The sequence below is a fragment of the Lithobates pipiens genome, unplaced genomic scaffold (assembly GCF_037356315.1).
Source record: "Lithobates pipiens isolate NorthernLeopardFrog02 unplaced genomic scaffold, aLitPip1_a1.2 Scaffold_16, whole genome shotgun sequence".
Taxonomy (NCBI): Eukaryota; Metazoa; Chordata; class Amphibia; order Anura; family Ranidae; genus Lithobates; species Lithobates pipiens.
In genome coordinates this window covers 60,672,679-60,694,037 of record NW_027507748.1, presented here as the reverse complement: position 1 = coordinate 60,694,037, position 21,359 = coordinate 60,672,679, and the positions used below count along the sequence as shown (strand labels likewise).

Here is a 21,359-nt window from a genome sequence, read left to right as displayed (position 1 = left end):
TTTCAGGCTTCCCAGCCTAGAGGTGAGATGTGGGGTCATATTGACCCCCCAGATTTCACTGTAAAGAGGACCTGTCACCCCATATTCCTATTACAAGGGATGTTTACATTTCTTGTAATAGGAATAAAAGTGATCAAAAATATATTTTTGGGGAAAAAAATGTCAAACTAAAATAAATAAAGTAAAATGAACAATAAAAAAATAAAATAAAAATTAAAGCGCCCTTGTCCCCATGTGCTCGCATGTGCCACACATGTGAGGTATCGCCGAGAATGTTAGAGCGAGAGCAATAATTCTAGTCCTAGACCTCCTCTGCAACTCAAAACATGTAACCAGTAAAAAAAAATTTAAAGCGTCGCCTATGGGGATTTTTTTAAGTAGCGACGTTTGGCGCCATTCCACGGGCATGTGCAATTTTGAAGAGTGACATGTTTGATATCTATTTACTCAGCATAACTTCATCTTTCACTTTACGCAAACATTGGGCTAACAAGTGGTTAATAATAGAGCTTGCAGTCAGTAGTGTTAGGAGATAGTGCGTGCTGTCTGCGTGCTCTGTACCCAGTACATACCGCTATAATATAGGGCAGGCCCCTACTTTCAAACATCCAACTTACAAACATCTCCTACTTGCAAACGCAAGGAGACAGCAGCAAGTGAGATGAAAAAAGATGGACGACAAAACAAATTATACAGGGGTGATAACCCTTCCCTATGTTTTCCAAAAAGCGTAAAAATAGTTTTTTTGACTGGAGCTACACTTTAAAAATGTACCGGTTGAAAATGACAAACAGATTCAACTTAACACAACAAACCTACACAGTCCCTGTCTTGTTTGCACCGCCTGTATACTGCTGTTCTGAGTATATAGGGCCTGGGGGCCACACGCATTTCCTTTTTTTAATATGGGTACGGGGTTCCCCTTAATATGCGTACAAGACCCAAAGGGGCTGGTAATGGGCAGGGAGGGCTACCCATGCCATGTTTCTCAATGATTTTCAACCATATTGCAGGAACCAGATATAACATTAAAACCGCAAGCAGTTTTAAATGGTGTTATTTCCGTTTAATGTCATTTTGTGCAGGGACTGTTCTAAACACGGGAAACACGTGGCACTTCACAGGCATACTACAGACACCCCCCAGGCACCATATTTAAAGGAATATTTCACTTTTTTTTTACTTTAATTGTCATTAAAATCAGTGCTCCCGCCAAAACGGAAGTTTTTAAAACTTTTTTTTGCAGTGACCCATGTCCCCTGAGGCAGGAGGCAGGTCCCCAAACCCTTTTTTGGACACTATCTTGCATATTAGCCGTTAAAATTAGCACTTTCCATTTCGAACGTTCGAGTCCCATAGACTTCAATGGGGTTCTAACGTTCGTACCGAACGCGGGGGTCGTTCGCAAGTTCTGGTGCGAACCGAACCGGGGGGTGTTCGGCTCATCCCTACTGGAGAGCCATAGTTTGAAGACCCATGATCTACACACACTAAATAGTGTTTTAAAGCTCTGATTACAAAAGCATAGAGCTGCATTATTATCAATAACATGCATTCTTTTTTCATTTCAAAAATGGAGTTCTCAATTTACTAACACCAGTAGTGTAGCTCATTAATATAATATATATATATATATATATATATATAAAAAACATTTTTTTTTGTATTTTATATGACATAGTAAATTCACAGATAACACTGGTGATCTCTCCTTATAATACTGCTGGCTTTAGGTTGTCAATAACTCAATTTCAATGAGGTCTCCATTGAGGAAAGCAGGGAAATAAGCCATTCGGGGTGATTATAAATGAGGACTCATGAGATAACAATTAATAAGTAAAGTATTCCAAGATTTCAATGCAGTTGAATAGCTCTTTATTGGCACCAAATAATTTCACAGTGAGAAAATCATTAGGAGATAAAATAATGATTGGAGCTCGGAGTCTGTAGTGAGCACTGGAAGTAATTATAATACACGGCATGAACAGCAGAACATGTCAATGTGCTTGTACCCCCCCAATGTACCATATCGGAGAGTTCCCTGTAGATAAAAGTCTACATCATGTGGCTGGCACTCTTGTGCTGTCCTTGGCACTTGCTGGTTTCTGTATGCTTTAAGGTGTGTTAAAGAGATAAATATACATACAATATGTTCACCAAAAACAAAAACTGTGGGCACCCAAGAGCGTTTTTGCTGCCGACTCTGGGAGGTGGAGCCCCGCGAGTCATTGTACCACAGTGCAAGAGCACTGAAGCGCGTAGCTCCACTCTGGTAAGCAAAATGAACGTCATGAAAAGGAACTCCAGTCTAAAGATGAAATACATATATAGGAACTGTTTTTCTTGCGGAATTTATAATTTGGTTTGTCACACAGGAAGCCACATTACTCAAAATGTGTTGTCACCTACTTGGCTTTGGAGTGTGGCAATCACAAGACTGGCTGGATAGAATGAGATTTTATGGAAGTTTTATATTATATATAAATATTAGCAATTCTCATTCTGTCCAGCTAGTCTTGTGATTCATACTAGGCATGTGCGGTTCGTTTCCTTCCAAATCGAAATTCCTATAAATTTTCCATTATTCGGAAATTCAGATGCATCTGAATTACCTTAGTAACAAATTTAAACTAATCCAAAATAACAAAACTAACATTTCGGATGAAATTCTAATTCGATTAGTTTTGAAATCAAATTCAAATTTCTGAAGAGAAACTAGAATAGAAAATAAAGGAATGGAATAGAAAAGAATATAATAGAAAATAATAAATTGTAATAGAGTAAAACAATCCAGAATACTAAATAAAAGAATAGAAAAAAAAATAGAATAGAAAGGGGATAGAAGAGAAAAGAATAGAGTCAAACCGAACAGAATAGAATAGACAAAAAAAAGAATAGAATAAAATAGAAAGAATATAACCATCTTCTGACAATTGAATTTCAATTCAATTTCAAGAATGGAAAAGAATAGACTGAATAACTGAATATAATAGAATAAAAAAGAAAGAATATAACCTTCTTCCAAAATTTGAATTTCGATTAGAATAAATTAGAATAGAAAATAAAAGAAAATAGAATTAAAAAACAAAACAAAAAAATTGAATAGAAAGAATGTAACTATTTGCCAAAATTTGAATAGAATACATTTGAATAGAATCAAAAAGACTAGATTTGAATAGAAAATAAAAGAATAGAATGGAAAAGAATATATTAAATAGAAAAGAATAAAACCATCTTTCCGAAATTCAAATTTTGAATAAAAAATAAAAGGAAACTTTAAGAAGAGTATATAAAAAAAAAAATAGAATAGAAAGAACATAACAATATAACCATCTTTTGGAATTAGAATCAATTTGAATTTTTGGACTCAAATAAAACAAAATTAATTCTGAAAACAAATTTAGCCAGATTAATTTATGTAAATTAAGAATCAAAACAAATTTTTTTTACCTTCTGCACAAAAAAACGAAAAGAATTTTGAAAACAAAATTAAACAAATTTAAGTAAAGGAATTTATGTAAATAATAAATCAGTTATTTTTTTTTTTTATTCTGCACATGTCTAATTCAGACACACCCAAGCCACGCTGCACCTTTTCGCCTAGTTTCCCCTTTGCGTTCATCTGTTTGGCTGGCGGTCTTTATTGAAGCATTGTTGAACACTTTATGTCTGCGTGTCACATGAACCCTCGACGGAAAGTCCATCACTAAGGACCCGTCATGTTCATATAAAAGCACATGAAAATTGAGCAGCCTAGTGCAAATCATTGATTAGCTTTACATCTTTTGCTTAGGAAGACAGTAAGACGGGAAGCAGCCCGCTGCCCCCCCAGTATATCAGATTCCCAGGATGAGGCCTATAAATCCTCTGTACACCCGGCCTGCACGGTGCACAAGGTACAGATACGCTTGTCCTGACTGCATCTGTAGCAGCGCTCAGTGAGTACGTCCCCTGTGCACGTGATCCATACTCTGTATCTACAGCATGAGGATCCAGGTATGTACATTGTTCCATTTACTGACACCCCTCAGGTCTTCTCTGAACCCGATTGGCTGTGATCAGGACGCATTTCTTCATGATCATCCTGGTAGGGGTCCAAATGTAAGATAGATATGTGATCACATTGTTGTTCTTCAAGTGTGTTCTGAGTAGATTCCTGCTGGACCCAGGGAGGAGGGTCCTCCAAGTACTGCAAGAGACAGATCATCACATAATGGCGTTAATAAATTGGTGTTCCACAGAAAAAAAAAAAAAATCATGAAAATTCCTAAAAAAAAAAAAAAAAACATTTGGAAAAAATAAATAAAAATTAACTCACCTCTAAATGCCTGTTGCTAGGGGGGTCCCTCGTAGTCTACCTCTTTCAGTGCCTGGGCTGGTGACATCACTTCCCCTTCAGCACAGGAAGGGCTCAGCTCTGCCCCCTCCCTCCTGTCAGGCATGTGGGACAGGTCCCAGATGACTGCGTGGCCAATCACGGCGCGCGGCGCCGGTCATGCATGCGCAGTGGGTGCCCGGCTGTGAAGCCACAGCTGGGTGCCCACAGTTGCAATGCCAGTCCCCCCGCATTGCTGGACCCTGGAACAGGTAAGTGTCTGATTATTAAAAGTCAGCAGCTGCAGTATTTGTAGCTGCTGACTTTAATTTATTATTTTTTTTTTTTAATGGAAACTCCTCTTTAAAAACCTACAATTAAAGTACAAAAGAGGTGGGGGGGGGGGGGGGGGAGTACAGCATGGATAACACATTGGGCGATGACTCCCAAACAAAAACTGAAGTCGTATGCCCTGTACACATGGTCGGACTTCCCGACGGAAAATGTGTGATCGGATCATGTTGTCGGAAAAGCCGATCGTGTGTGGGCTCCATTGGACTTTTTCCGTCTGGATTTTCTGACGCACAAAGTTTGAGAGCTGGATCTAAAATTTTCTGACAACAAAATCCGATCATTAAAATTCCGACGGACAAAGAGCCACGCATGCTCAGAATAAATTATGAGACGACAGCTATTGGCTACTGCCCTCTTTATAGTCCCGTCGTACGTGTTATACGTCACTGCGCTCTGAACGATCGGATTTTCCGACAACTTTGTGCAACCGTGTGTATGCAACACAAGTTTTGGCCAAAATCCATCGGAAAAAATCAGACGGATTTTGTCGTTGGAAAGTCTGTACAGGGCATTACATGAAATTTTATTTAATGTCCAACTCAATATGAGCAGCTAAATATGCAGTTGTAATACATATTTGTTTTCCGTTATACCTGTCCAGGGATTTGTAATTCAGCTCAGCCAGTCTTGGGATTCAAACACCTTTGTCAGCTTGTACAACCATGAAAAGGATTCTGCCATTTCCTCGGTCAGCTTCCTGGTTCATAAGCCTCCCCACCAGCCGCATGCGATCGCATGCATGAGTGTCAGCACGTGGATTTGCGTGTGTAAATGCACAAAGCCCTGTGCTGTCAGAGGAGAGGAGCCATATCCTTTGTTCCTGCCAAGTAGGAAAAATGATATGTCTCCTCCTAGTCAATCCCATCCCCATATAGTTAAGAACAAACTGAGGGAACACACAGTTAACCCCTTGATCACCCCGAGTGTTAACCCCTTTTCTGCCAGTGACATTAACACAGTAATCAGTGCATTCTTATAGCACTGATCGCTCTATAAATGCCAATGGTGCCAAAAAAAAAGCGTCAAAAGTCTCCGATCTGTCTGTCACAATGTTGCAGTACTGCTAAAAATCACAGATCACCATCATTACTATTTTTTCCATAGTTTGCAGACGCTATAACTTTTTGCACAAACCAATCAATATACGCCTATTGCTTTTTTTTTTTAACAAAAATATGTAGAAGAATATATATTGGCCTAAACTGAGGAAGACATTTTTATTTTTTTTATTTTGGGGGATATTATAGCAAAAAGTAAAAAAATATTGTTTGTTTTTCAAAAAATTGTCACTTTTTTTGTTTATAGCGCAAAAAAATTAAAAACGCAGAGGTAATCAAATACCACCAAAAGAAAACTATTTGTGGGGAAAAAAAAAAAGATGCAAATTTAGTTTAGGTATGGGTTTCCGTTACATCAGAGGGGGACGGGGTCACCCGCATATCACTGGGGAAGCCCGGGTTTCCCCTTGCGTCAGAGGGGGGCAGGGTCAGATGACGGGTGGCCCCGTCCTCCTCAGCTAAGACTTATCAGGCTTCCTGCGGTGTCTCTGGTGGAGACAGGATGCGTTGAGCTGGACTTCAGGAGAGATCACCCATCGCTGGACCCCGGAGAAGAGATCCCCCATCGCTGGACCCCCGAGAAGAGATCCCCCCTCGCTGGACCCCCGAGAAGAGATCCCCCCTCGCTGGACCCCCGAGAAGAGATCCCCCCTCGCTGGACCCCCGAGAAGAGATCACCCATCGCTGGACCCCCGAGAAGAGATCACCCATCGCTGGACCCCCGAGAAGAGATCACCCATCGCTGGACCCCCGAGAAGAGATCACCCATCGCTGGACCCCCGAGAAGAGATCACCCATCGCTGGACCCCCGAGAAGAGATCACCCATCGCTGGACCCCCGAGAAGAGATCACCCATCGCTGGACCCCGGAGAAGAAATCACCCATCGCTGGACCCCGGAGAAGAAATCACCCATCGCTGGACCCCGGAGAAGAAATCACCCATCGCTGGACCCCGGAGAAGAAATCACCCATCGCTGGACCCCGGAGAAGAAATCACCCATCGCTGGACCCCGGAGAAGAAATCACCCATCGCTGGACCCCGGAGAAGAAATCACCCATCGCTGGACCCCGGAGAAGAAATCACCCATCGCTGGACCCTGGGGAGATGATCGCTTGCAGGTGGATGACAGGCAGGACGATATGCTGTGGACTTGGAATAAATCCATTTTAAGGATTATGACGTCATGGGTGTGGGGCCCATTCATTACTCTGACACAAGCCTGAACGGAATTACAAATACCTTGGGCAGATTGAAAAGGTGAGCCACAGCAGTGCATACTGGACAGGCAGAGAGTGTGTGGGGGGCATAATCTGGAGTGTATAGGCGACTGAGGATGCTTGAAAGTGGCCCTATTTCTAAATGACACAACATTCATTGGGTCAATGAATACTATTGATCCCTATGAGCTACTGGACTACATCAGAGGCAGCAACATTGAGACCACAACACCTGCGCTGAGTAAAATCAAGCAAATACAGCAGCTGTACACCACAAGGTTTTTCTCAGCCTTATATAAGAAGAGCATTCTCTTGCCAATAAGCCTAAATAGGACAATGGTGTACACTTAGATACCCCTCTGCATTATTTTAGACTTTACTTCATTCTATGATTGGGGTAGAGGATCCGCTCCACCACTTATATTACATCATGAATTCTCACTGGTAATACATTAAGCTTTTCCCTTCCACCGAAATGAAAATCCTATGCTGACAGATGGATTACTGGCCTGTGTATGCAACTTTACACACAATGGCAGGCTAATAAAACAAACTGCAGCCCCAGGCTTATTTTAAAGCCCCAAATAATCTTTCAGTTTAAATCAGCTAAATGCATCAAAAACAAAAAAGGTGCACAAAGCCTTACAGTTCATACAGTTTTAGGGATGTATATTATACGACTGACATGGCAATCAAAGATTTAATGTCCAATTAAACTTGCAGTGTATACATACATTTCAGCATTCCAGGTGCAAAAAAAAAAAAGTGCAAAGTCTTAGATTTCGTTCACGAAGGCCACTGGAGAAGTAGTGGTAAAAGCAGGTTGTTGAGACGTGGTTCTAAAAGATAGGCTCAGGGTTATATACATGCCCCAAGCATAATTATACCCATGTTACATTCAGGGAGCAGTACTGTCACCAAACCAACCGCTTCAAAATGAACAGGTTGTGCCGTAACTACGAGCCAAACACTTGACTTGCAATTGTAGCACTGTACAGTGCATCCGGAAACGATTCGCAGCGCTTCACTTTGTCCATGTCTTGTTATGTTACAGCCTTATTCCAAAATTGACTTAATTCATTATTTGCCTCAAAATTCTACAAACAATACCCCATAATGACAAATGTGAACAAAGTTTGTTCGAATTTTTTGGAAATTTATTAAAAATAAAAAAACGAAAAAAATCCCATGTACATAAGTATTCACAGCCTTTGCTCAATACTTTGTTGAAGGACCTTTGGCACCAATTACAGCCTCAAGTCTTGTTGAGTATGATGCTCCAAGTTTGGCATCAGGTTGAATGTGGAGCGCCAGTGCACAGCCATTTTCTTATCTCTCCAAAGATGTTCAATCGGGTTTAAGTCTGGGCTACTCAAAGACATTCACAGAGTTGTCTTGTAGCCACTCCTTTGTCATCTTGGCTGTGTGCTTAGAGTCGTTGTCCTGTTATAAGATGAACCTTTGCCCCAGTCTGAGGTCCAGAGTGCTCTGGAGCAGGTTTTCATCAAGGATTTCTCTGTACATTGCTGCATTCAACTTTCCCTGACTAGTCTCCCAGTTCCTGCCTCTGCAAAACATCTACGCAGCATGTTGTTGCCACCACCATGCTTCACTGTAGGGATGGTATTGGCCAGGTGATGAGCGGAGCCTGGTTTCCTCCAGACATGGCCACTTGCCATTCAGGTCAATCTTTGTTTCATCAGACCAGAGAATTTTGTTTCTCATGGTCTGAGAGTCCTTCAGGTGCCTTTTGGCAAACTCCAGGTGAGCGGTCGTGCCTTTTACTAAGGAGTGGCTTTCGTCTGGCCACTCTACTATACAGGTCTGATTGGTGGAGTGCTGTAGAGATGGTTGTTGTTCTGGAAGTGTCACGTACCTGGTATGAGAGCCCAGAATGCAGGGCGCGGCTTCTCATAAACCTCTGGCTCGAGAACCCCTGAAGGTGGGAACAGGGATTCAAGAGTTCAGAGGGCACAAGTGCCTGGCTGGTGTAAGGCAGATCCGGACTGGCAGAAGCAGGAATCCAGCAGAGGTGCTGGATGGAAGTCACCCGGTAGGCAGGTATGAACGTGGGCAACAGCAGGCACAGGCAGATGACCGGAACAGCAGGTGGCAGTCAGCAGCAGGCACTGGGAATCAGACCGGGACAGCAGATGGCAGTCAGCAGATGGCAGCAGGCACTGGCAATCAGACCGGGACAGCAGATGGCAGACAGCAGATGGCAGCAGGCACTGGCAATCAGACCGGAATAGCAGATGACAGTCAGCAGGGTCGGGTACAAGCCGGGTCGGTAACAGGCGGGCAACAGCGGTACACGGGAAGAGACGGAGAAGTAGTCAGACAGGCAGGAGGTCAGTGGCAGGCAGCAAGCAGACGTAGTCAGGAACAGGCCGGGTAACAGGAATCAGAAGCAGCAGATAACAGATAGCAGAATCACTGGACACGCTGTAGACTGGACAGCAAGGAGGAACAGAGGCCGATTCCTTAAGTTGCCCTTTGGGCGCCAAAAACGGTCTGCGTGCTGCCGCGGGTAACCGTGCGCCCGTTCGTGACCCCGCGCACCCGCCTGCGTCCGTTCGTACCAACGCGCACCCAAGGATACCGACAAGTTCTCAGCAAAGGAATCCTGCGGGCAGGTCTCCCATGTGCCATTGGATCACCAGGACGACCATGACAGGAAGGTTCTCCTCTTTCCACAGAGAAATGCTGGAGCTCTGTTAGAGTGACCATCAGGGTTTTTGGTCACCTCCCTGACTAAGGCCCTTCTCCCCCAATCACTCGGTGTGGCTGGGCAGAAGAGTCCTGGTGGTTCCAAACTTCTTCCACAAACGGATGATGGAGGCCACTGTGCTCATTGGGACCTTCAATGCTGCAGACATTTTTCTGTACCCTTCCCCAGATCTGTGCCTCGATACGATCCTATCTCGGAGGTCTACAGACAATTCCTTGGACTTCATGGCTTGGTTTGTGCTCCGACATTTTCCGTTAACTTTGGGAATTTATAAAGGGCAAGTGTGTGCCTTTCCAAATCATATCCAATGAACTCAATTTACCACAGGTGGACTCCAATCAAGTTCTAGAAACATCTCAGGGATGATCAATTGAAACAGGATGTACCTGAGCTCAATTTTGAGTCCTATGGCAAAGGCTGTGAATAGTTAGTTACATACATGGGATTTTTTCTTTTTAATGAATTTGAAAAGATTTTAAAACAAACTTCTTTCACATTGTCATTATGGGGTACTGTTTGTAGAATTTTGAGGAAAATAATATATTTTGGAATAAGGCTGTAACATAACAAAATGTGGAAAAAGTGAAGCGCAGTGAATACTTTCTGGATGCACTGTATTTATTTTTTTGTAATATCTTGTAATTTTCAATACAAAACAGAGCCTTGGGCCACACCCTAGCTCAAAAACACAACAAAGCATTAGAACTCTAAAGATACTAAACCGGTGTTTGCTCAGCATGGTGTATAGGAGGCGGCTCTCTGCGGAGGTACGCAATACCACCTGCTAAATAATTTAGATCTATATAGCTGCAAGTATCAAAACGTATGCCCCCACTGACTGGAAACTTTGAGCTCTGACTCAGCAGGGAGTGCGTCAGTCCTCTGCAGGGAGACCACTGCTTTCACACATACAGCAAGTCCTTCTATGCAGCCTACTGGCAGGAGACCGCATGACATCTGTTTTGATGCACCTGGAATTTATTTAGCGGATTTAGCCTGCGTTCACATTCAGCATTCAAAAGCGCATGCAAAAAAATGCATGTTGTACTTGCGTTGCCATTCATCCCACACGTGGCCAAAACAAAGTCATGAATAACCCACATGCCAAATGTGGCAAAACGCACAATTAAAAAAAACGTGCAAAACCCAAAAAAGGATGCATGAGCTACTTTGTTGTGTTTTGTTGAGCACAGAACAGCCCATTAAAATGAATGGACTGCCTTGTGTGCATGGTGCAAAAATATGTACATGTGCGGGGCGATTTTGCGCATGTTCACAAAATGCGAATGCAGTCATATTCTGCAAGTTCAACCTGGCTTAAAACTTTATTGCCATGACGTTAAATATATGTAGCAGTTCAGTCAAAGTGGTTACATACTACTAAATACCATCATTACAATTTTCTTTTCACCACAGATCATTGCTGACCCAGGGCAGATAACCAGAGAGGTAAAGAGGAGTAAAGCAATGTTTACATGTCAGAGGATCTGTAGAATACAATCTGGTGTACTTACATCCAGTACATGGGGGGGAATCCTGTAAGGGCCATCAAGCCAATTCTTGATCTTAGATACAGCCTGGTGAAGAGGTCTTTCGGGGATGACCAACAAGCTGATTATACCCACAATTAGTAAAACACCGAATACACAACCCAGAACCACAATATAAGTGTTATCTGAAATAAAAACATAGATTTGTTAAATAAAATAAAAAAATAGAACAAAGAAAGAAACTTTAAGCAAATAGGTAAAGGTAAACATGAATCCAGCTTTAAAGTAGTTATAAAGGCATTTATTTTTCCTAAAAATTTTTTTATATATATATATATATATATATATATATATATATATATATTTTTTTTTTAACTGTTCTGTACCATGCTAGTACACAGCGCGGCCCCAATCCTCCTTTTATGGGGTTCCCTGTCAGTGCTGTCCGGTCCTCCTTTTGTGAGTGCTCCCATAGCAAGACAGCCACTACTTGTGCAGGCATGCTCCCGAGCCAGGCTGTGTGCATCTATAGACACATACAGCCCAGCTTGACCCAGCCTCCCACATCCATGGGGTGCTCTAAAGCTTGTGGGGTGCTTTAACCTCCATGGGTTACTCTAATGTCTATGGGTAACTCTAGCATCCATGGGGTGCTCTAACCTCCATGGGTTGCTTTGTCTATGGGGTACTAGCATCCATGGGGGTGCTCTAAAGTTTATGAGGCACTCTAACAGCCATGGGTCATTCTAACGTCTATGTGGCACCCTAACTTTCACAGGGTGCTCAAATGTCTATGTGAGACTCTAACCTCCATGGGGGTGCTCTAATGCCATTGTGCAGCCTTCAGTGCACTTTTAGCTGAATAACCAGCCATTCCTACCAGCTGTTCTCAGTTTTTGCACAGTACACCATTTATTCTGCAAATATATAGTCCTAATGTCTAAGAAACAAAGTTGGTGGTTGCACAGCAGCAATGCCATGAGTTTATTGCACAAAGTACAATGCATAAGCATGTTTCCTCCTTCACCTATACTTGCCCTTATGCATACCCCAAGATCACATCCCCTTCACCCCAGAACTCAGCATCCTCCGAGCCAGCAGCATCACCCTCCCTGCGCAAGACATGAGAACCCCACATAGCCACCACAACCACTCCGGACAATGGAACAGCCTGACTTGCCCTAGCTAGGTCCACCTAGCAGGAGAGGCCTATTGTAATACAGTATCCTTCCATGCAGAGCCCTGCGGCTGAGGCATTTTACCATCGATGCCCATACATATAAATGGAAGGAGGTTATAGCAAGGGAGTGCGTGAAAAGATCAGCATTGGTATGTCAGCACTGTGAGAGCTGCTGGAGAGTGAAGCTTTCCAGACACATTTCGGTTTGAATAATGTGTCCGGGTTTCAAGCAGACTGAAACCCAGACAAATGATTCAAAACATGGACTGTCTGGGTGAATCCTAGACAGAAGGCAACCCTACCCCAGTGGGCACACAAACAGCTATAAAAAGCTGACAGTGGTTATAACTCTTCCATGCTTTATCCACAATTGTTTGCAAACTATATGCTTTGCTTCCACCCAAATATTAGCAATCATAACATGTAGGCCAACTTATGGTCTGGAGAACGGAGAAGAGATTGGCCACATGACTAACAGGTAATAAAATACGGCTATACTCCCCACGGTAGTTATTTTCCCCTCTTTAAAATAACTGAAACCTACCAAACACGGGAACCTGTTCTGCATGAAGTTTGTATGGTCTTTATATGGTCTCCATGTGTATTGGCTTACTCTGTGTGCTCTGGATTATTCAGAAAAAACATACTAGTAGCTGAATTGACTCAAAAATTGTCCATTATGCGTCTCTAGGTGTCTGATAGAGACATCAGATTAAAGCTCCTACGAGTCAGGGATGAAGGTGAATGACTGAACACACTCTAATGGATTCTCTGTAATATGTCAAATTGGTCTAAATACCATGATGCCCATTATAGGAAATCGATAATTCACAACAGGCTTTACCAATGTGAACCTCAGGCACCTTCATCAGTCAGTGAAATTCCGGTTGGTAGACTTTTGGTTACAAGGACGGCTTCCCACCCAGGCCAACCCATATCTTTGCTGTAACCCAACTCTAGACTGCTGGTGCACTATTTAGCTCAGAGACAATCTATTGACTTTTGAGAAATCGGATTACTCCCTGTGTACACTGGCGCCTTTTGAAGCAATTTGTTGGAAACGGTAACCTTCCAGACAGATGCTTTCACTCATTTACGGCTTCCTGACCAGGTCCTCTGATGACTCCAAACAGGTAGACAAGATTCTCAGAGTGGCTCAAATAGTCCATAGCTAATAAGTATCAGGAAACAGTATATAAAAGATACCTGCCAGATGGTATCGCGTTCCATACGTACGCCACAAAATAGATCACAACATCCCAGACACCATCTGGAGTAGTGTTCAGGAAGTAGGTACTTTAGCTCATATTTTCTGGTTCTGTTCCAAACTACGCCCTTTCTGGGAGGACATGACAGCCACAATTAAACAACTGATGTCCGTTGAATCAAGTAGGAAGCCAGCCTGCTCCACCTTACAGAGAAATACCAGGATTTACTAGCCACTTGGTGAATGTGGCCAAGGCGTGCATTTTCGGTTTTATGGAAGCAAACCCAACCTCTGACTAGGTCACTTTGGTATTCTAAAGCCAATGATCTTCTTCATGTCAAAGACAATGGCTACACTTCACAACAATGAGGAAGCATTTAGAGAAAAGCGGAGGCCTTGGAGATGCTTTACCTGCACCGGTAATTATCGGCAGGTCATGTCCTAATCTGTCCAGGAATCTTAAGCACCCGGTTGTGCGCATACGTATCTGTTGAATCCAATCTGGAGACATCCCTGGATAGTGACCCCTCCGTCCCCTCCTTTTTTCTCTCCCCACTTTCTGCTATCCCTGTTCCCCCCTGCTTGGCCCATGACAGTGTCATTTTCTTGCCTGGTTCTTACAGCTGCCTTAACCACTTAAAGCGGAGGTCCACCCTAAAGTGGACCTTCCGCTCATCGGAACCCTCCCCCCCTCCGGTGCCACAATCGGCACCTTTCAGGGGGGAGGGGGGTGCAGTTACCTGGATAATCCAGGTAACTGCACCCACTTCCGGGATAGCTCTCTGCGGAAAGGGGCGTAACTTACGCCCCTTTCCGCAAGTGCCCGCCCCTTCCCGCAAGTGCCCCGCTGCCTGCTGGGAAACACACAGATCCCAGAGGCAGCGGGGACCGTCCTTATTGCGCAGCGCGATTCGCTCATGCGCAGTAGGGAACCGGGAAATGAAGCCGAAAGGCTCCATTTCCTGATTCCCATACCCAAGATGGCGGCGGCAGGACCCGACAGACGATCTAGAGATCGGCTTCGGCTGCCGACATCGCGGGCGCGCTGGACAGGTAAGTGTCACTATTTTAAGTCAGCAGCTGCAGTATTTGTAGTTGCTGGCTTTTAAAAAAAAAAAAAAAACGCGGAGTCCCGGTGGACTCCCGCTTTAAGGACCAGGCCTCTTTTTCAGATTTGGCGTTTACATGTTTAAAAAGTTTTTTTTGCTAGAAAATTACTTAGAACTCCCAAACATTATATTTTGTTTTTTTTTCTAACACCCTAGAGAATAAAATGCGGTCATTGCAATACTTTTTTTCACACCATATTTGCACAGCGATCTTACAAGCGCACTTATTTTTTGAAAAAAATTCACTTTTTTGAATAAAAAAATAAGACAACAGTAAAATTAGCCTAATTTTTTTATTGTGAAAGATAATGTTACGCCGAGTAAATTGATACCCAACATGTCACACTTCAAAATTGCGCCCACTCGTGGAATGGCGTCAAACTTTTACCATCAAAAATCTCCATAAACGACATTTAAAAAATTCTACAGGTTGCGTGTTTTGCGTTACAGAGGAGGTCTAGAGCTAGAATTATTGCTCTCTTTCTACCGATCGCGGCGATACCTCACGTGTGGTTTGCCCACCGTTTTCATATGCGGGCGCTACTCGCATATGCGTTCACTTCTGTGCACAAGCTCCTCTGGACGGGGGGGGGGGGGGGGGTGGGTATTTTTTTAAAAAAAATAATAATAATTAATGGATCACTTTTATTCCTCTTACAAGGAATGTAAACATCCCCTGTAATAGAAAAAAGCATGACAGGTCCTCTTAAATATGAGATCTGGGGTCAAAAAGTCTTCAGATCTCATATTTGGACTTAAAGCGGTAGTAAACCCGCTAATTTTTTATTTTTATTTTTTTTACCACCTGCAAAGCAAAAGGCATAATGAGCTAGTATGTACCACATACTAGCTCATTATGAAATACTTACCTTAGAACGAGGCCCCGACATCTGGCCCGATCCATCCCGAGGGAGCTGACATGCTCCCTCTGCGTTTCTTCCGGGTATCGCGGCTCCGGCGCTGTGAGTGGCCAGAGCCGCGATATCGTCACTCCCACGCATGCGCGTGGGAGATTTCATCCCGGCCAGACTTTCAGCCGAGAATCCCCTTGTGCGCATGCGCCGCTGCAGTCAGTGGCGCATACCGAGGGGAATATCTCCTAAACCTGTACGGATATTTTTTTTACCTACAGGTAAGCCTTATTATAGGCTTTCCTGTAGGTAAAAGTAAAAAAAAAAAATATGAGTATACATCCACTTTAAATGCAATTAAAGAATAAATAAAAAAAAAAAAATATTTCATTTTAAAAAATTACATTGAAAAAAATATACTTCCGCCCTCCTATGGTATAGAGACGAGTGGGGGCCATCTTAGCCTCACTCGTCTCCATACCCAGCAGTCTGCAGGATCCGATCGACCTCCGCCGCTACCGACGCCTCCGGTAAGGGACGGAGGGTGCGGGAGAGCGGCGGGAGGGGGGGTGGCACCTCTCCCGCCGCCGATAGTGGTGATCTCGCGGCGAACCTGCCGCAGAGACCACAGTTATCGTACACAGAACCGCCTCCTGTAAAGAGGGATATCTCGGTTGTGGCAGCAGCTGCTGTCCTTAAGTGGTTAATATACGAGGGTTCTTCAAAAATTTCTGCACTTTATTTTTTCGCAGCCATCTTCACCACAGCGTGAAAACTCTTATACTAAACTGCAAGGTCAGCCAGCTTGCCAGACAGACTAGTCACATGACACTCTCAGACACGACCACTTACTACTTCTCCCCCCCTCACCTTTTCCAACTAAAATATAAAAGTGCAGGAACTTTTTGAAGACCCCTCGCGTCTGGTAAATTGGGTATATGAGATTTTGGGGCAACTCCCCCGGAGAGCCAGATCAGGCGCCAAAATACACGTCAAACAAAGTTGTGTATTACAGTAAAATGTTGATCTTCTTACAGGATGCGGTGTGTCTCACTCAATTAGTTCTGATTCTCGGCTCTATGTAATGCAATTCTTATGCTCATATATGTGTTGAGAAATTGGAATTACGATGCATTTACTGACTCTTTCCTCTAGACTTCAATGTCAATGTTACATGTCATTCTCTGTAAGAAGTTATTCCATAAATATAAAAAAAAAAAAAAAAAAATGAAGAAAAAAAAAAAAAAAAAAAGCTATGTATATAAATAAAATACATTACCTGTAACTGTCGTTTTACACACGGGGTCACTCATCAGGCCTTTTATATCAGGTGTATAAGCATACACCTGTACACAGTAATTCGTATTGCGCTCTAGATTGTCCAAAACGTAGGTCCTGGAAGAAGTTAGGTTAACCGTCTTCTAAAGTGAAAAGATAAATCCAGGTCAGAAGATGAACAAGTTGTATAGACGTCATACAAAAAAAAAAAAAAAACCCACACACTTTTAGCTAGAAACAAAACAAACCAATTCAATAATAGTGAAGTTCCAAGATATTTGAAGGCCGTGCTTGTACCAAACCACACAGAGGAGGCCGCGCCTGTACCAAACCACACAGAGGAGGCCGCGCCTGTACCAAACCACACAGAGGAGGCCGCGCCTGTACCAAACCACACAGAGGAGGCCGCTCCTGTACCAAACCACACAGAGGAGGCCGCGCCTGTACCAAACCACACAGAGGAGGCCGCGCCTGTACCAAACCACACAGAGGAGGCCTGCGCCTGTACCAAACCACACAGAGGAGGCCGCGCCTGTACCAAACCACACAGAGGAGGCCGCGCCTGTACCAAACCACACAGAGGAGGCCGCTCCTGTACCAAACCACACAGAGGAGGCCGTGCCTGTACCAAACCACACAGAGGAGGCCGTGCCTGTACCAAACCACACAGAGGAGGCCGTGCCTGTACCAAACCACACAGAGGAGGCTGTGCCTGTACCAAACCACACAGAGGAGGCCGCGCCTGTACCAAACCACACAGAGGAGGCCGCGCCTGTACCAAACCACACAGAGGAGGCCGTGCCTGTACCAAACCACACAGAGGAGGCCGCGCCTGTACCAAACCACACAGAGGAGGCCGCGCCTGTACCAAACCAAACCACACAGAGGAGGCCGCGTCTGTACAAAACCACAGAGGAGGCCGTGCCTGTACCAAACCACACAGAGGAGGCCGTGCCTGTACAAAACCAGAGAGGAGGCCGTGCCTGTACCAAACCACAGAGGAGGCCGTGCCTGTACCAAACCACAGAGGAGGCCGTGCCTGTACCCAGAGGCGGACTTACAACTCATGGGGCCCCTGGGCAATAGGAGATTATGGGGCCCCCAGGCAAATCGGACATTATGGGGCCACACAGTATACACAAACACACATGCACAGTATTCAATCACACAGTATTTGAGATTTTTAGACCAAAAGGATGTCGGTAAGGGACATTTCAGAAAAAAACAAAACAAAAAAAACACAGATTTTTACATACTTTCCCTGGTTTTACTGAGGCTGGCAACCCTAATGGGGCCCCCTAGTGGCATGGGGCCCTCGGGCAGTGGCCGAGTGGCCCAATGGTCAGTCCGCCCCTGCCTGTACCAAACCACAGAGGAGGCCGTGCCTGTACCAAACCACAGAGGAGGCCATGTAGACCGCTGGAGACTGAATCGGCTTCAGAAAACGTACGTATAGCCATTTTTGCTTTACAGGGATTAGACTGATTAATCTTAGACTGTGGCTGCCAGCAGATTGAGACCCCTTTCACACTGAGAGCACTCACTGTTAGCACTAAAACGCTGCTCATTTTAGCAGCCACTAGTGGGGTGTCTAAAACCCCCAAAAAAGGGTTAAAGGCGATTTGGAAGCGCTGCCCATTCATTGTAATGAGCAGGGCGTTTTGAGAGCACCAAATACAGCGTTCCCAAACCACTCCAAAGATGCTGCTTGCAGGACATTTGGTAACGTCCGGCAAGCGCACCGCCCAAGTGTGAAAAGTCACGGTTTTCAGACGCATAGCAGAGGCTATTTCCAGTGCTGAAGCGCCTGAAAACCACCGCAATGTGAAAGGGGTCTTAGAGTTAGTTAGTTTTAGGCTACTACTTTAAAGCCAAAATGTGTTTTTAGTTTTTGGTAGAAAAGTTTAAAACTTTTTTTTCCTTTTACTTCCTGTTGTGTCTCTGGGACAGAGTATGTACCCTGTAATCATTCACATGGGTGGAGGAGGGATCTGAGGGTCCCGGTGTTAAAGGGGGCTTCCAGATTCTGATAAACCCCCTGGCCTGCCAGGGTTGTAGGGATGAGGACCCCCTGCCCCAAATCACCCCCCCCCCCACATTGGGGGCATGTGGTCTGGTATGGTTCAGGGAGGGAGGGGGCGATTGGTTAGCCCCCCCTTTCCTGGCCTTCTAGACTGCATGCTTGGATAAGGGTCTGGTATAGATTTTGGGGGAACCCACGCCATTTATTTTTTTGCCGTGGGGTTGGTTTGCCTTAAAATACATACCAGACCCGAAAATCCTGGTATGGATTGGGGAGACCGCCACAATGTTTTTTTTTCCAGTTATTTTTTTATTGCCGGCAACGTTTTTGTTTTGTTTTTTATTTAGCTGTCAGCCGGGAAACCCACTGACCGCTTAGGACTCATTGGTTGTTAAGGACGCAGCGGTCGGCTTCCCCCGCTCCTTAACAACCAGCTATTCACTGCCGCTAGATTGGGCAAAACTTTGCCCAATCATGGCTTAGAACACACTGTGCAGCGCTGAACACCCACCAAAGGGGCGAATAGGCGATGTGTGGGGCGAACCATTCGCCCAACTATACTTCCATACAGAGCTGACCATGGGGTCCTCGCCTACAGCATGCTGGCAGGGAGCAGGCTTTTCTACTCAGGATGTGGCTTTTTCTAAAGAAAAACAGACTGTAGACTTCGCACTTCTTTTGTTTTGATGCATCTGGAATGCGTTTCTCTGATTTAAACTGAAAGTTCAGTTGTGCCTTAAGGTGCAAAAGTAAGTTTCACATCTGACTGGAATGTATGTGTCCGGACACGCCACACAGCAGTTGGTTAAAGTGCAATAAATTGTATTCCACATAGAGCAAAGACCCGGTGACACCCAATTCCCTGGGCAGGCACATGCCAGGAACCTACCTTCTCTGAATCTTCCTTCCAGTAAAGCAGGTTATATTTTATTGTCAATACATCGGGAATTGGTGAGAAAGGAGGTGAAAAGTCCACAGCCAAATTTTCGAAATGGGAATGCAGATTGAGCGAGTTCACGGGTCCTATGATTGCTGCAGAGAGAAACAGAATATGTGGAAATGACTGTATGATCTATACCGGCATCTGTCTATCATCTACTTATATCAATCAGCCGTAACTTTATGAACACCCACCTAACATTGAGTAGGTCCCCCTTTGCTGCCAAAACAAACCTGACCCGTCATGGCATGAATGCCACTATACCCTCTGAGGGTATACAGTGGTATCTGGCACCATGCCATCAGCAGCAGATCCTCTAGATCCTGTAAGCTGTGAGGTGGAGTCTGTATGGATCAGACTTGCTTCTCCAGCACATCCCACAGATCCATGATTAGATTGAGATCTGCAGAATTTGGAGGCCAAGTCAATACATCAAACTTGTTGTTGTGTTCTTCAAACTATTCTTTATTTTTGCAGTGTGGCAGGGTGCATTATCCTGCTGAACGAGGCCACAGCTATCAGGGAATACCGTTTCCATGAAGGGATGTTATTCACTTGTGAGCAGTCATAAGATTATGGCTGATCAGTATGAATATAGTGAATATTAGATGAACTTCCGTTAAAGGCTGTAAACCTCAGACATTAAATATGAACAAAGCCTATCCCTCTATACTGTGTACTTGTCTCAATCCAGAGCACTAAATTTCTGTCTGCTGCCTCATTCCTCTGCTATCAGCATGAATCACTTCTGACAAGTTTTCCTGGCACCGAGAGGTAGAAAAAGGTGAGGGGGAGGGAGCTCCAGCATACAGCCTGTGATTGACAGTATCAGCTCTGTTCCTGTGTGAAGGGGGGGGGGGGGGGGTGTCCCAATCAGCTGTCACTGAGTTTTGCAAAGTGTAACTTAAGCTTGCCACCCCCTGCTCTCTGAAAGCTCAGACAAGCTGTATAAATTCTGCACTTGGAATTGCTGTAGAATAGAGAAAATTGTAGATAAAAAAAAAAAAAGGTACAACTTAAATAGGAGGATTTGTTTCATTTCTGTGCATCACTGGGTATATGGAAGGGATTACAACCACTTTAACCACTTCCCGCCAGCAGGGAGTACATGAACATCCTCCAGTTTTAGCCGGTATACCGGGATAATGCCTGCACTGACAGGCATCATCACAGTATCGATCTTTTCAGCCGGTGATTCTGAGCATGGCAGAAGTGATCTGATAATTAGCCACTTGACAACTTCTGTGAGTGGTGGAATGGGGTCACGCCCCCCTCCTGCCACTGCCTCTCCCAGACTCTCCGATCCCATCACAGAGGCCGAGAGCGATGCCGCCAGCGGCGATGGCTGTCCTGTACAGAGAGAGAGGAACCGACGCCATTCCCCCTCTCTCTGTAACCCTGGAAACCGGGAGCGACGAGTAGTTTGTCACTTACGGTTCTGCCCCTTTCAACCAGCGGCCAGGTAAGTAGCTGATCAGACTGATCTGTGTCTGATCAGCTACATGGGAGGCCAGGAGAGATTTGGGGTCCCCAAATCTCTCCATAAAGAGGTCCTGTCACAGCCCATGCCATCACAAGGGATGTTGTTCACTGTGATAGCAATAA

At 44.5% G+C, this 21,359-nt stretch overlaps 1 protein-coding gene across 1 annotated transcript in view; it reads right to left on the bottom strand.

Annotated features, from left to right (window-relative positions):
- Positions 1-3,399: 3,399 nt before the first annotated feature.
- LOC143981831 (interferon gamma receptor 2-like) overlaps positions 3,400-21,359 on the bottom strand; it is a 36,499-nt gene continuing 18,539 nt past the window's right edge. The window contains exons 4-7 of the mRNA XM_077479958.1: positions 19,704-19,846; positions 16,793-16,934; positions 11,191-11,351; positions 3,400-4,189 (exon numbers count right to left, since the gene is read on the bottom strand). Of these exons, the coding sequence (XP_077336084.1) occupies positions 4,028-4,189; positions 11,191-11,351; positions 16,793-16,934; positions 19,704-19,846 (608 nt within the window). The 3' untranslated portion in view covers positions 3,400-4,027. The remainder of the gene's footprint in view (positions 4,190-11,190; positions 11,352-16,792; positions 16,935-19,703; positions 19,847-21,359) is intronic.